Below are 16222 nucleotides of genomic sequence, written 5' to 3'. Positions count from 1 at the left end.
TTAAAAGATTTATGCCCCGATACGTTCAAAACCCAGTGCAGCGTTTCCAGGCCACACACACTCAATTCAGGCCAAAGGGGCAAAAACACAGCGTGACTTGATTTTATGTTCCTATAGAATCACGGACGGACGGGGTTTGTCCAGAATAAGTGACATTTGCAGATTAGGTGGCCAGAATTCGCGAGTCAAGCAAGCGTTCATTCTCTCTAGTCTGGCCAAGGGTGTGATGTCAGTGCCACGGCGGCGACGGCGACGGGCTGCAGGTTGTTGGATTGTGACCAGCCGAGCACATCGAGCACTAATCTGGGCCGAGGGCTCGTCTGCCCGGCTTCAGATGTGCCAAGCCGCATCTCAGGTGTTTTTCTGGCACCTGCCGGAGCTCCCCGAGCACTAAAGAGCCGACAACGCGGCGAGAGGCGGCAGGAAACTGTGAATGCATTATAATTACCCCCCTCCCCCTCCGCTCCATCTGGGACTCGCTCAGCACAGTAAACGAGCGCACGTTTCTCCGTTCCTGCGCTTTTTTCCCCTTTTACAGCAGGTGGGCCAAGGTAAAAAACCAACAGTTTGATCAAATTCTGCAAATCATTCATTGGTTGTATTCATATTGGCAAAGCAATAACACTTCCAGCTTTTTCTTTTAACTTTGCAATAGCTGAGATTCTTCATAATAACACTGAATCAAATGTCTGCGTGTGCCATGAAAAGGTCTCTCCAGTGACAACAACAGAGAATTATTACCCAATGCTGCGGCTCCTCTGAGATGTGTTAGTCTCTTCTGGCTCGTTGCTTTGAGTTTCTGCCAGAATTTCTTGCATTGTTGCCTCTTATGAGTTCTCACCATCGCCCCCCAAAACTAAAACTATAGGCAGGGGCGAAAAAGCTCTGACAAGACTTAACACAACATCAGGAAGTTGAACATTTGAGAAACCAAACAAGAACATTCCTCCAGACTAAAGTCACCGAGCAGAAAGGAGAGTGAATCTTGTTAGAAACACGACTCCAGAGGGAAGACGATGTCGCTGCCGTGTAGGTTTACAATCAATCGTCTCTATACGTTTGTCATGACAACACAACATAATTAAAGTACATTAGAGCTGTGCGTGTGTGTGGGTTCCTGCTATGTTTGGCTTGTGGTGGTAAACAAAGGCGAAGCGTCCAAGGTAACAATGGTTCTTTCTGTTAGTGAATCTTGAGATAATACAGCAGATTTTCTTGATGTCTCACTTGATGCATTATGAACACATGCTTTATTAGGTTCATTAGTTTCGTGCCACTTTCCCCAAAATGTGATAATCTCTTTTTAATTGTGTAAAATTTCATTTTGTCAGAAGGAAAAAGAGAGAAATCCCTGTAATCCCAAAGGGTCCTTCACCTTTATATTGCAAATGTTACAGTTAAATTAACAAGCGCCTGTAAACTCTGAGGCATATGTGTGAACATCCTCATGAGCCTGTTGCCGTGGTTGGAAAGCTGCGCCAAAGTCAAGGTCACTGGTCCAGCCATCTATTTGTAAATGGATAAGGTAGAGCAGGACAGACAGCGCTGGGGGGCAGGATGAGCTTAGAGTAACCCCCCGATCTGAGGACGGCCCTGCCAACGCTGGCTGAGCCGACAGCAGCCAACGCCCGGGCGCCCCACATGTGATAAGCTCCAGCATTTAAATGGGAACACAGCGCACCACGCCGAGCAGAGAGCAGGGCAAGCCTGTCTGCTCCAGCACCGTATGTCTGAGCACGCACACACACGCACACACACAGCACTATTCCCTCCATTGCTCCTGCCCACGCTCACGTCTAATACACACAAACAACAAGGTGGATGAAGAAAAAAAACTGGTTGTTATGCAGCTAACTTCAGCCACTTAGAGAGGCAGAGACCAAGAGAGGGAGAGAGAGAGAGAAAGCATGGGCGAGCGAGGCAGAGACCAAGAGAGGGAGAAAGAGAGAGAAAGCATGGGCGACCGAGGGAGTGAGAGAGAGAGAGAGAGAGAGAGAGAGAGAGAGAGAGAGAGAGAGAGAGAGAGAGAGAGAGAGAGAGAGAAAGAGAGAGAGAAAAAGCATGGGCGACGGAGCGAGTGAGAGAGAGAGAGACAGAGAGAGAGAGCGAGAGAGCGAGAGAGCAAGAGAGAGAGAGCGAGAAAGCATGGGCGAGGGAGTGAGTGAAAGGGAAAGCAAGGGTGAGGGAGTGAGTGAGAAAGAGAGAGAGAAAGCATGGGCGAGCAAGGGAGTAGGAGAGAGCGAGATAGAGAGAGAGTGAACATTCCCTTTCTTTCTTCAAGAGGGTAGACTGGGAACCAGCAAGAAACAAGGAAACCATGACAACCAGACAACCAACCTTGGCAACCAATCCGGTGTTCTCACAGTCAGAGCCAGACATGCAGCTCAGCAAGAGTTAATCTGAGCAGGGTGGCAGAGGGAGAGAGAAAGAGAGAGAGAGAGAGAGAGAGGTTGGGGGGTGGTGTTTAAGCTCACTGCTGTGTTTAATATGGTATGTTTTAAACGCCCCATGTTGACAAAGAGCAGGCTGACTGGCTGACTTACTGACTGACTGGCAGCATCAAAGCGCGCTCCCAGGCTGGAGCCGCAACACAGGCGTCGGGTGGCGAAGCGTAAGGCGTGTTTCAGTGAAGCAACAGGGTGAAGGCCTATATAAATGTAACAATTTGTCGGGGGGGAAATGGCATCGCATTCTCTCTGCCGCCACCGAGAAGTAGCACCGTGAAATTCTAAATAGCACGCCACGGACAGAAAACACATTACAGCTGAGGGGCTGGGGACCTAAGCGATAGAGAGAAATGGGCAGAGTGAGAGAGAGAGTGTGTATGTGTGTGTGTGTGTGTGTGTGTGTGTGTGTGTGTGTGTGTGTGTGTGTGTGTGTGTGTGTGTGTGTGTGTGTTGCAGGAAAAAAAGAGGGAAAATGGACCATGGCACCATGTTGTCCTAACCTGATTCTCCTCACTTTACATGGCAGAGAAACACTGACAGTGGATGCGCTGAGTTAGGTTGGAGTCCTAATAGGATGAGATACTGCCTGTGCTGAACAAAACAACACACACACACACACACACACACACACACACACACACACGCTCCAGGAGGCTCAACTGCAACACTCGACAATCCTTCCCCTTCTTCTTATTCACCGACCTCCAATCTACAGATTAAGCCCGTAACTCCTGTGCAGGCAATTGAAAGATGAAACTGGAGAAGGGGCGGAGGGGGAATAATGAAGCGAGTGATCAATACAGCGCCTTAAGTAATAACCTCCAGTCCAGTCAGGACATTCAAGACCGCGTCACGCTTTACTCCACCCAAGGATTTCCCCCCTCTCTCTTCTTCTACTCCACCTTCTGTTCTTCGTCCTCCTCCTCCTCCTTTCGCCCCTCCTCCTCCTGTTCTCCACCTCTTTCCCCATCATTAATCTCTGAAAATCGTTGGCTACACACATTCCTCCCAATCGATGCAATTCCACCGAGGTCTTGTCTGATTTACCACATGGCTGAATCCCTGTATGAATCTTGACTGGCCGGGGGAAGAGGGGCAGAGAGAGAGAGAGAGAGGGAGAGAGAGATGGGGTGAGGGAGATCAGAGGAGAAGCGCGCTAAATGACAGACGCCATCGACATTACAGAACCTTTCAAGAGAGTGAATAGACTACAGGCTTAGCCCAGGTTCCATTTAACATACAGCAAAGGCATACACGTGGACACACACACACACACACACACACACACACACACCACTTAGGATCCATTTCAGGGCCGAGGTGGCGGGGCTTTGACTTTAGCCAAACAGCTGGGGACAGACACAGGCTCGGCTTAATGTTCCGCAGCTCTGATCCAGCGAGCTTAGAGACGACTGCTGCCCAGCTGGGAGGAACACGGTGCAGAGCCAGCGGGTCAGGATTCCTCCCCGGCCCAAACGACGACCACTAAACATCACAGCCTCGCATTTATTTCTCCCCCTCGTTCACCAATTCTAGGTCAAAGCTGATGACTGTGGAGGGGTAATCTTGTGAGCGCAGGGGGAGATAGACACCTGTGCTTGTGTGCGCCACTGGATATCAAGATCACTTTAGTGGAACATACAGGTCAACCAGAGTTTCAGCACCTGCGACGCACACACAAACACGCGCACACACACACATACCTGGTCAGTTTCTGAGAGTGGTTTTCCATTGACACCATTGACGTGGCGTTCCCTGCTCACTTGTCATCATCAGGAATATCATGTGCCGGGGAGCAGTATGGATCGCTTCCACAAGACAGGAAATCTTTGCAAGCGATCTATATGACCCATCACCAGCTCACCACTTATCAATCACTGTCAAATTAACAGTTTTACATGACTATTGAGACCAGGAGCATTTATTTTGCTTTTTTTCTTCGCTATTTAGGATTAGTGGGACCTAATAAGTATAAATGAACATATGAACACAAATAGTATAACACATTTCTTCATGTCTGTTATGTTTTCTAGGGACGCAAAATTGTATTTATACCACTAGGGGGCAGCAAAAAATGTCAACAGGTTTAAGTTAAGCACAATGATGTATGATGTGTAGGGAAGGAAACATGTAATGTCCACGTATGAGGACATTGGGTCTACAGGGTAACACACACAGCCGAGAACCATTCATAAGACAGGAATTTGGAATTTGTCGGTGGAATTTTTCTAACAGTAATCTTGACCGGCATTTTGCAAACACGGATAACGACTAAACAGCTGGATTATGTCTTAAAAGCCTTGTAGCCAAGCTTATCCAGCACATAGACAGAGACACAACGAGCGAGACACAGACGGGGAGAAAGACAGAGCTTGTTGTGAGACGCACAGTCAATACGAAAGCCCCCCGAAGCACAGATGATTTTGCTCTTTAACTGTCAATCAAAAACTGGTGGAGCGCTACACGCCGGCCCCACAACTCCTAGCCTGTCAATATGTCCACCGCGCTCCAAAGCAAGACGATTTACAATGGATTAACAAGCGGAATTTTCCAGACAATGCGCCTCTTTGCTACTAATCAACAAGTAGAAAAGCAAAGCATTAGTGAACAGAGCAGTGATTCAGAATGTCTTAAGGCGAAAAACACAAATCTTAAGCTTTTGCTGGAATTATGAAACGCGGCGCCAGTTCTGAATTGTACCAAATTACCTGATCGCAAAATGTTAGAAAAGCAACCTTAATAAGAGCTATTGCAAAGGCTGCTGGAGCTAATTATAAACAGAGAGAATAGAGCTATTATACTGTCTGATAGATGAAGAAGAAGACGAAGAAAAGACACTGATTGACAATTTCACACTGAAGCTGTTTAAGAGTTCTGAAGACGATACTCCACGATAGACTCTGAACATTGAGCTACACGCAGTCTGACCCATCTCATAGACAGACGATGCCCGGGCCAGGTTCAACCTCTCAAGCACAACAACTCGATCAGTGGCTTTAAAATGGACTCCATGCTTCTGTGGCTTCACTCCCAATCAGCAGGCAGCCGAGCAGACAATCCATATCTGCGAGGCCCCCCTACCTACGGCTCCAGTGAACGCACCTGACCAAGACAGGATGGTGCAGAAACTATACGGAGACGCCAACAAGCCCAAGAGTTGTGTTTACGCTGAGCTTGTGTAGTAAAATGGAGGGTGGTCGTGGGGCTTCAGCGGGGCTAAGCTTCAGGCTCAGTCAGCCTATATTTCTATGGCCCACGTGAGTGCGTGAGTGAAAGCTGAGGCGACTTTGGCTGTGTAGAGGATTATAACGAGCAGAAAGCCAAACCAGAACCACCGTAGTGGCCATGTGCATGTCTGTGTGTATGTGTGTATGTCTGCGTGTGTCAGGTCAAGTCCTAATCACTTAATGAACACGGAACAGCAACACACTCCTCTGAGCAGGACGGCCAGATCAACCACAGGCCTTCCGCTTTCTCCCTCTAATAATACCACCAGCCTGCAGCCAGGGGAGAGCAAACTGGGGGGGGATTAAGCCCACTGGACGGTCCCAGCTGCCACTCAACACTGGGACCTTCCCATTGGCTGCTCGCAGTTGCCAGGCCAACCCTCGCCAAGGGCCTGGGAAACAGCTCTGACAGATTAACGAATTGTTAATGGGCGAGCGGGATATTATACACTGTCATCAATATGAATAGGTTTGGCGTGGAGGGGACGCGTGGGTGCCAGTGGGCGCCCGATTCCTCTCACACAGAAAGACACAAACACACATTGTGCTCTGTTTATACATATTTCTTTACGACACATTTAACCCCAAAGGGAATAAAAGGCCATGAAATATCCAAACAGACTTTTTTAAACTGACTTGAGTTACGCATAGAAAGTGAAAAGCTCCAAATCACATCGCACAGAAGCGCGGCACAAGTTGTGATTCACGCTGACAAGCAGGAATAATGCATTTCAATCAGCCTCCACACTGAAGTAAACACACGCTGAGCCACCGATGACCTCACCGACACCATATCATTACATGTCTGTACCAAGCAGACCATATTTCCAGCTCTATACGCCACCATAAACAACCATCAGACACTTTGGAGCTAACTGGGAGAACGCAGAGTCTGGCTGAGTGAGAGATCCTCCGATAAACAAGGGAAGATTTAAACATGACTCGCAGGAGGAATGGAGGCTGGCCAGTGTGTTTTAATGCTGCATTTGTTATCAATCTGTTATGGAATAAGACAAGGACATTGTTTCCATTGTGTAAGAAGTGTTGTGTGATGTAGCCTCGGCTGCAAGCAGAGCCAAACTGCCAGTGGACAAGGAATGTTTTAAGGCATAAAAATCTGATGAGGGAGCTCTGCTGGGAAACATTTGTAATTAAAAAGCCCCGTATAGCCCTCCAGTCAAGAAGGAGCATTATTTATGAACACGCACGCACACACACACACACCGGTATCATGGGAAGGCACTAATGATTCACCTGGCCCACCCTCTTAACTGAGCGGGTTCAGGTGGGATGAATGGTAATAATTCACAAAAGCAATACAGTTTGGAGAGAACAGACAATCATCTCACACACACACACACACACACACACACACACACACACACACATGCATGCACAGCAGCTCAGCGTGACCAGCTGGACTGGGTCAGGGAAGTAACGCCTATTGTGGCCGATATAGACAACAGATGGGAGGAAACGCTCACAGAGGAGAGGAGAGGAGAGGAGAGGGGAGGAGAGAGAGGGAGAGAAGAGGAGGTCTCCCACTCTGTCTGTGAGGGTGGTGAACTGGTCCTCATGCTGCATCACTCCTTCCCTCTCTGCCTGTACAGGAGCTGTGTGCACTTGACCACAGAGAGATTCTCACTTACAAACAGGACTCAATGTAGTATTAACACACACACACATACACACACACACAGCAGCCAAACCAACACACAACCATCACCCCTGAGCAGCAAATACCCCATAAATAAACATGGATTGCTGTTATGTGTGCCATGCAACTTCAAAACAAACTGCACTGTCACTGCTGCCTACACTGAGAAACAGCAGAAAGCCCGGTTACGACCCATTGATGTGTGTGTTTGTGTGTGTATGGATGTAGATGAGTGCAGCTTCTTCTTCCCCTGCTCATGGTGTAATCTGTCAAGGTGGGGACCTTCTCCAGAATGTCGGAGGGAACCCACGCATTCCACTCTGAGCCTATAGGAGAAGAAACCGCCTGCTCGCCTGCCTGCAGACTAAGAATAGATCAAGGTATCAGGCAAATCGGGATTAACGACGCTGGGCTCAAATCACAGCTCACACACACTAACATTAACACAGACACAAAACAGGGCGGTAGCGACACAAAAAGTTAATTTGTTGGTCATCACACTGTCATCTTTGCCGGTTAAACACACACACCCAGTCCCACGCCAACGCACAGCCAGCAACACCAACAAATCCACCACCTCTCTCATACCCGGAGCAACCCCCCCTTAAAGCCTCCGCACGGGGCAGGTGTTTTTGTCAGTCCGCGGTTACTTATCCGTCAGTCGGCCAACATATCAACTCGCTGCGGAGCGCACGGAGGAAAATAAAATAGTGCATTTAAAGAAGATGCAGAGAGCATCAGAAACTGTCCCACCAACCTGTCTGTCCTTTCCCGAGTGTCTTCTCCAAGCGGTACGGTCCCACGTAATTGGCATGTTGGGCACCGCTGTTGTCTTTGCCGGACGATGACATGGTCGAATCTGTGCGCAGGAGGAGACTTTGCAATTAAAAACACTCCTCGGTGGAGATCCAAGTCGCGCTTTGCTGTCTCTTTACTCCACAACCCCTCTCTCTCTCTCTCTCTCTCTCTCTCTCTCTCTCTCTCTCTCTCTCGCTGTGTGTGTGTGTGTCGACGTCTCTCTCTCCCTGCCTCACTCCGCTCTTTGAGGAGGTGAGCTTCTCTCCGGCGCTCCTCTGGTCTCCTAACGCTGCAGACGAGCTGCAAGTCTGAATATCATTGTAGGCAAAAAAAAAGAAAAAAGAAGCCGAGCTGCCGCTGTGCGTCTGTGGGAGGGGCCCGGGAAGCCTTCGGGGGATGATTGATGGGAGGATAAACCAATCAGAGGGCCGGACGTCTCCTTTGACTCCTCCCACAGAGGGGGGCCCCGCTTGTTCCCGAGGAAGTTTCAGGTGGAGGTGGAAACGCTGCTTTCACTCATCTGCTTCACTCTGGTGGTCTGAAAGAACAACACATGAACAATAATAAACAATAAACAACAATAATCAATAGAAAACAAATAAATAACTGTAGATCAACTTTTGTCAAATTAAAGATGTGTGTGTCGGGGGGAATGACGTCACAGAGGACAGTTTGCTGTTTGCCGTTGTTTCATTATTCTACAGTACAGAACATTAATTGAAGTTTTTTTAATATTGTTATATGAGTTCCTGGATGTAAAGTGTGATGTAAATGCAGTTATGTTTGGAGTTATGGACATGGAACTCTGTATAGATATGCATGTATATTTATGTAGGTGTGTATACAGAAGTATTTAGACGTGTGTTTTATGTTGTGTAATTATAATAATATGTTTATTTTATGTTGTGCCTTTCTTAGATTCAAGGTCGCTTCACCAGAGTAAAATCAGCGAACAGAAGAAGGGAAGAGAGATATAAGATTAAAAAAATAAAGGACTCAAGCCTTTAAAAATTATGAATACATACACAAATAATGAATACAAATGTGTGAATGTTGGTAAGGTCAATCAGTGTGAAAATGTGGTCTTACCTCATTCAAGGTAAGACCCTCATTCATCAGAATCTATTGGGGTTAACATGTACACAGTGTGGAGTTAAGATTTCCTTTCCTCTGCCCCCTCTCCTTTCTTTCTTCCCCTTCCCCTGTCTCTCCTTTCCTCTCAGCCCTCACACACACACAGAAGTGCTTGTGTGTGTGTGCAGCAGGGCGAGTGTGTTGGCCCTCTGATTCATTTCACACCCCACTGGTCTAAGACCTGTGACTGTGGCTCTGGCCTCTGTCTGTTCCTCACACCCTGTGAGAGTACAGGTGTCAAGGGACACACACTCGCAGGCACACACAGGCGAGCGTGTACACACAAACACACTCTGTGACCTCTAAATATTTTTAAATGGAGTAAAAGTTTGAGAGCACCACTAAAATATGGAGAAGAAATAATTGCATCAGTACCAAAGCATTATTAAATGTTATTAATACAAAGGTTTGTGTGTACAATACATTACACGCCCACACAGAGACACGCCCACATTAGAGAGACACACCCACTTCAGAGAGACACATCAACCCCATGGGAGACACGCCCACATGAGAGAGACACACACCCACAGTGGGATAAAGCCGACCCTGCCTGGTTTGACACACCCACTACAGGCAGAACCACAATCAGTATGTTTGCCAACTGGGTGTATCAACAATTTAGGGATTAAATTGTTGTAATCCGACTAATTTGTATTCATCTCCTCCCCCATTACCTTAAACCAAACATAATGTTGGGTGAATATGTCTGTGCAAAAATCCATCCATCATCCAGCCGCACCTTAGACAGGTAAACAATCTATTATATGATTGGCAGACAATTTCTCCTCAGAGTTTCCAGTACTAATGAAATGACATATGTAAGAGAGAAACTATCCACTCTACCAGTATCTTATTTAGCTGAACGAGGGTGAAATCATCCCTGACTCTTCGCTGGATATTAGCAAAGCTCAGTGTTCTAATGTTGCGTGTGTCGGCGTGTCCCAGTTTCGCTGTTCTGAGGTGTGTGTGGAGCATGTGTGTTCTTTCCCCCGATGCCCTTCATCCCTCCAGGAGCTGGACTCTGTGAGGAGACGTGACCCGGTGTGTCACCCACGTGACTGAATGGTGCCAGGTGGGCCGAGCATGTGATGATGTCAGGTGCCAGGTGCCAGGTGGGCATCATCTCAATAATGCATCACGCTCAGCTCTGGCACTGGCTGCTGCGCCGCTTTGAAGTGTGCCACAAACATCTGTAGCTTGAGTTTTTAATCACTCTCCCTCTTCCTCCCTGCTTCATCCTAATCCCTCTTCCTTTCCTCACATTCTGCTTCTCTTTTTCCTCCTTCCTTCCTCGCCACTGCTGCCGAACTTGTGTTTGCGTATACATGTGAAAGTATGTGTTTACATGTGTTTACCCTTAGATCCACCAGGCGGCAAAAGTCAATCAACGTTATTTCCTTCTCCTGTTTGTCGGCAGCATATTCAGTCAGGCAGTGCACAGCCGTCAAAAACCTCTGTTAAATAACACACGTATAAATTGCTTTCCCCTAAATAGGAGAGCAATCATCTGCAACCGCCAGCTCTGGCACGCCACAGGATGCCCATACAAATAATGTCTCCCCAAACAACTGATCAAGCTAAACAATGCTGTAATCAAAACACTGTGACTCAATCAGGCCGACGGAAAACAACGCAAAATTTTATTCACAAGAAAATAATGCACGCTTTTATTACATCAGTTTGCAAAGGGAAGCTGTTGAACAATAGAAAATAGAGGCATAAACAAAAAGACACATGGCGACACAGATAGAGGGAGAGCTTAATCAAAAAGGTGGAACATGCTTGATGTGTGGCAAGAGTCCCATAACCTCTGGATGTGAGAGGACCCAGACATCATAACATCAGCGCTGCACTGCAACATAATGAATAGCTTCAGAGTGGAGTCAGAGCAAACCAACAGGGGGGCATAAATATGGTACATGAAACTAAAATTGTGTATGCATACAACCACACAACACACACGCACAATCACACACTTGTGGCAAACAAAATATCCATTCATCCAGGAACAATTTCTCCACTCACACAAACAGGTGAACTCACAGCACCGTCAGCGGCGTACAAAGTGATTACCGCCAACTAGCCGCGTGCTGGAAGCTGTTGGCTGTTAGTAGACGTGCCAGCGTGGTGCGCTTGATTAATTAGTGTGTCATCCACATACAGAGGAGACTATTAGGGTCCATCTGCAAACATTTAATAAACCCAAAAAGAGAGGGATGAGGGGGGAAAGACAACAAAGCTGGATGAAGGGCTGAGCAGACCTCTGCCTGGGAAAACTCACTTTTCAGCTGTCGGCGCTCGGAGCTTGAATGCACCACTCAAACCGATAAACAAAAGTATTCATTCTCTATGTTTCTCTCCTTATCCTATGCTCAGGTGATGCTGTTTCTAACCGAACAATAGTTTTCTCTCCTGTTGTACACATAAAAGATTGAACGAGGGCACGAAGGCCACACCTAAGGGAAACAATAGGATGAGGTTTCTTCTGTCTCCAGCCTATAACAGCAAGCGGCTCACATAAAGATCTTTACTGGAGGCTCGGTGCAGACCAGCCAAGGCTCCAGCCGGCTCTCGTTTCCGCCCTTCACGTGCAGGTTTGTGTACATGAAAGATGTAAAAGGTGCAGCATGAATATAAGAGTAACCAAAGCCAGGGACTTTAACAATGTCGAGGGAAATCCACAAGAGCAGAGGACACATGTGCAAGGAAGGATGAGTGAGGGAGGAGACACGGACCTGAAGATAAAGTCTCATCATTAGGAGGACACTTGTGCATGTCTTCGGCTTGGCATTATGCTGAGGATGCTTGAGCCTTTGCCACTTCTGTATGCAAAACAGTGGGCAAACACACACACACACATACACACACCTGTTCTTCCACTCTGCATGTTCAGATGGTGTTGATTTCAAATGTCAAACATGGCATTGACCAGCATACATTGACTTGAACATAGACATACACTTAGGTGAGGTGCCTGTGGAGGGGATGGTCTCTCTCTCTCTCTCTCTCTCTCTTTCTCTCTCTCCCCCTCAGCTGCAGCTCCACTGCCCCCTGCTGTTTACTTGTTTCTTCCACCTCCATCTCCATTCATTCCATTTTCTAGCCCCGAAAATATTACTTCTGTTCCTCTGCATCATCTCTGATTTCTTCAAACTAAGACCTTCAAGATCCTCACCTGTCGATGCCTTATGTTCTTGCTTTCTCTCTGCCTCACATCTCACCTCTTTTAACACAGCCACTCAGTCAGCTGACCCACTTTGCCTCACGTGTGCATCAGTCTTTAAGTCCTTAACAGCATGAGTTCTGTTAACAATGACAAATACGAGGATTGGAAATAAAGCAGATCAACACAGGGGGTTCATTTCTCAATCCGATTATGGGTCTTGAGATGTAAAACGCCATCGCTTGAACGCACAGCAGAAACAAGCCACTCCAAGAAGAAGAAAAAGAGAAAAATGACTTGTTTGTGACAAATAACTCTTAACGCAGAAGGGGGTGGACAAGGGTTTGAAGCAGCAAATAATTGGCCTGGGAAGCAAAAACATGTTTTTAAAACGCACGGACGCAAGGACACAACGTACTGAAACAATGCAAGCCTTTTTGTTTTGTGAAGAGTATAATTGCCGTATAAGAATCAAATTGTTAGTAATCACTGAGTGAGTCTAGCTGTGGTGTTGGGTAATTGGTCTGGCTCTCTAATAACAGAGGCTTTAGATGTGCAGGCATGGTGTGACAGCCAAACAGCTACGCTTAAAGAATCACACATTGCTCGTTCACTCGCTGATGTCTATCTCTCATTATTAGTTTTGAGTCTGTAAAACACAACACATCTGGCCCGTGACAACATAACAACCTCCATTGTGTTAAGTCCATAAAGAAACACTCACAGCCGCGTCTGCTACGCTTTTAAATCCACACAGCAGAGGGCAGAGGACTGTTTGGTGCTACAACAGCATCAATCATTGGACGTCCGTGGCCTTTTCCAGCGTAAAGGTCCAGGAGATTTGTCGTTATTGTTATTGTAGTTATTAAAGGAAGGTACATTAATTATTTGTCATCACTTTAAGCCCCTTCTCCCTCCAGCTCTCTAAAGGGATGATCCTTAATAAACCCTTAACCGCTCAAATTGCTAGTATAACCCTGTTACAGTACATCTGCAGACGCCTGATCAAATAAGTGGAAGCACTAACATTATAGAATAACTGTTTTCCTGTAAGCGTTGGGGCTCGTGAGCTCGCCGGCTGCATCGGTGACCTTCCCACCTAATTCTCCAAAGCAGTTACCCTTGAAAATGACTCACACACAGAAAAGGTAGCGTTCCTCTCTGGCCAACTGGAGAGCCGCTTCAGGCAATGTCATTGTTCCCTCACTGTAACAAGGCTAAGCATTGTGTGTGTGTCTATGTGTGGGTGGGTGTAAGAGTGAGTGTGTAGGTGTGTGTAAGTAAGGCAACGTATTGGGCATGTTTGAGCAAACGTGTACCTGCGTTTGCATGCGCCTACATATTGAAAGTGTGCTTGTATGTCAGCTTTGACACAGTCAAGGTCACGTCACCCCTGGCAGTGGTAAAAGTGATTAGAGGAGAGAAGATTCACGCGCTGCCATAAATGTTTCAATGGTCCTGAGCTTTAATGGCCCCCAGGTCAGGCTGCAGAGTTCAAGTGGCCTATGGCTCTACAGAGTGCACTAAAACCTCATTAATCATCTGATAAACACAGGGACCCTGTTATCAAATGACTGATTGCTGCTCTGGACGCCCGCTGCTGCACGGCGCCTGGCTGGACGCCACTGGATCCACGTTGGAAGAAAGGGTCGGAGAATAGCGGGAAGGTGGAAACCAGGTTTGCGTTTTATTTAACTCTTCGCTATTTCAGGTCTGTACTTTCCACTAAGCACTTATTTCTAACTAAATGCTTAAAAAACTTACTTTGAATTTCTTCATACAATTCCACCATCACCAATCACCCCGTCGTCATAGTAACTCCATTACACTCTGGTTGTCATGGGATTGGGATCTAATTGGGATCTAATTGCCAACATAATTCCCACACATCTCCTACCACAGTTAGGTAGGAGTGTGCATGTAGAATGTTGGCTCCGAGTCGGATGAAAGTTTTTTGTTTTTTTAATATTTGTTTGGGTTTTGCAACAATTTCCTGCAAGATTTGTATCACATTTGAAAAATCAGTGGACCTGATAGTGACGGTATATCAATAACAGTGTGATTTGATCGATAAAATTGTGGCACGCCTGTAGCATCTGAGTGTGTTTCTTGGAGGTTTGGGCTTTGTCTCAGAGATGAGGGGAGTGGGAGGAGGGGGAGGAGGGGGAGGAGGGGGTCTGGGGAATCAAGGTGGGGAGCCAAGGAGCCGCAGACAAGATGGATGGAGGAGATGAAGGAGGCGACAGACGCGGGCGATGCAGGGGAGGCTCAGGCTGTCGGGGACAAGAGACAGTGGCAGATGCATTACCAGCGACATCTCCATCCCTGCTGACATCGGACCGATACACACACTCGCACACGCGCACACACTCACACACAAGCCTACACTGATTGAAGCCAGGCGGTTTGACCCATCACCAGGCACAGGGGGGTAATGACTGTCGGCCTTTTCCCCCCACCCTCGTGCCATAATCAACCCCCGCCTCCCCTTCGCTTCCATTCCTGCACTCTCTCTCACACGCACGCATACACCCATACACACTCACACATACACATATTCAGATACGTATACATGCATATGTATTGCATTCTCTCTCCCGCTCGCTCCTTCACTCTCCTGCTTTGTGAAATGTCAGGCTGGCAGGGGGCTGTGGCAGGGGGCTGTGCGGCGCTCCTCTGGAGAGCCATAAAAGCTGATTGGAGTTAAAACAGTTGGTCAGGCCTCCCCGCCCCAGCATCTGTTGGATTACAGTCAGCCAACCTGTCATCTGTGAAATGAAGGCTAGTGTGGGAGGAGAGGGGAAAGGCCACAGGAGGGATGGAGAGATGGAGATATACAGAGAGAGAGAGAGAGGGGAGCGAACAGACGTGTTTGGTAGAGGTTAAGGTTAAAATGAATGCGCAGAAAGAAAATTTCATCCGTCCAGCAAAAAGCTACAGAAAAAGCAAAAGGGATCAAAGAGGGAAAACCGCAAAAGGTGAGAGGTTGGACCAGCGCAAGGCCAGACACAGCTGACCTTTAGATGAATTGTTTCATCTCTCTCTCCTCGTGTATCACTGCCTCCGAGCACCGGGGGTGAGGAGGCATCCCTCTGACCTCCCCTCCCCCTCTAACATCTCCATCTCACCCCCGCTCCCCTGGTCTCTCTCCGGCACCCACTGCTGATACGTCCGCCCCCACCCATACCTCCCACAAACCCCCCTGAGGGAATCATTTTCACTCTAACTACTTCAATTAACCTTACCCCTTCATGCACACACACACACACTCCAATCTATGCTTGCACATGCATAACTCAACTCCCATATCAAGTTGGGAAGGTCATCACAGTGGGGTGGGGAGGAAAAGCTTCTGAAGTGGCGTGTAAAGGAATGTTGAGGCTTCTACCTGCAGCAAGCGACGGCTCAGCATGTTTCACCGTCCTAAAAACAAATAACAACAACGCCGTCATAAATCCTGCAGAATAATTAGGAGCTCGGATAGCCGGAGGAAATGTATTTAATTTCATGCACGAAGAAATGGTAAATGTCTGCTTCGTTCTCTGCTCCGGGGTTGAATTCTGGCTGGAAGTCATGAGTGGACACAGACAGCACAAGGTTGGAGAAACGTTCCGTCATGCGTGGTCTGAATTTCCACCAAGATACCGAGGGGTAAAACAGAATCTGAAGGATTCGGTTAAATCCTTTCGACGGGAACAATAACAAAATTAATGGGAAAATGCTGCTTTGCGTTTGAATCTGGAGAGAGCTCGATGAAACACGATAAGCGTAATTGGATGTCCAGCTTAGATGA

The 16222-nt window shown here is 47.4% G+C and overlaps 1 protein-coding gene across 1 annotated transcript in view; it reads right to left on the bottom strand.

The window, feature by feature from the left end:
* brsk2a (BR serine/threonine kinase 2a) overlaps positions 1-8182 on the bottom strand; it is a 122379-nt gene extending 114197 nt beyond the window's left edge. Inside the window, exon 1 of the mRNA XM_076138805.1 lies at positions 8089-8182. Coding sequence (XP_075994920.1) covers positions 8089-8182 — 94 coding nt within the window. The remainder of the gene's footprint in view (positions 1-8088) is intronic.
* Between the last annotated feature and the right edge of the window lie 8040 nt (positions 8183-16222).

Source organism: Genypterus blacodes, unplaced genomic scaffold, assembly GCF_046128005.1.
Source record: "Genypterus blacodes isolate CSIRO-AG114 ecotype Tasmania unplaced genomic scaffold, CSIRO-AGI_Gbla_v1 ptg000015l_1, whole genome shotgun sequence".
Lineage (NCBI taxonomy): Eukaryota > Metazoa > Chordata > Actinopteri > Ophidiiformes > Ophidiidae > Genypterus > Genypterus blacodes.
Note: the sequence above shows the minus strand (reverse complement) of the source record. Positions and strands in the feature narration are given on the sequence as shown.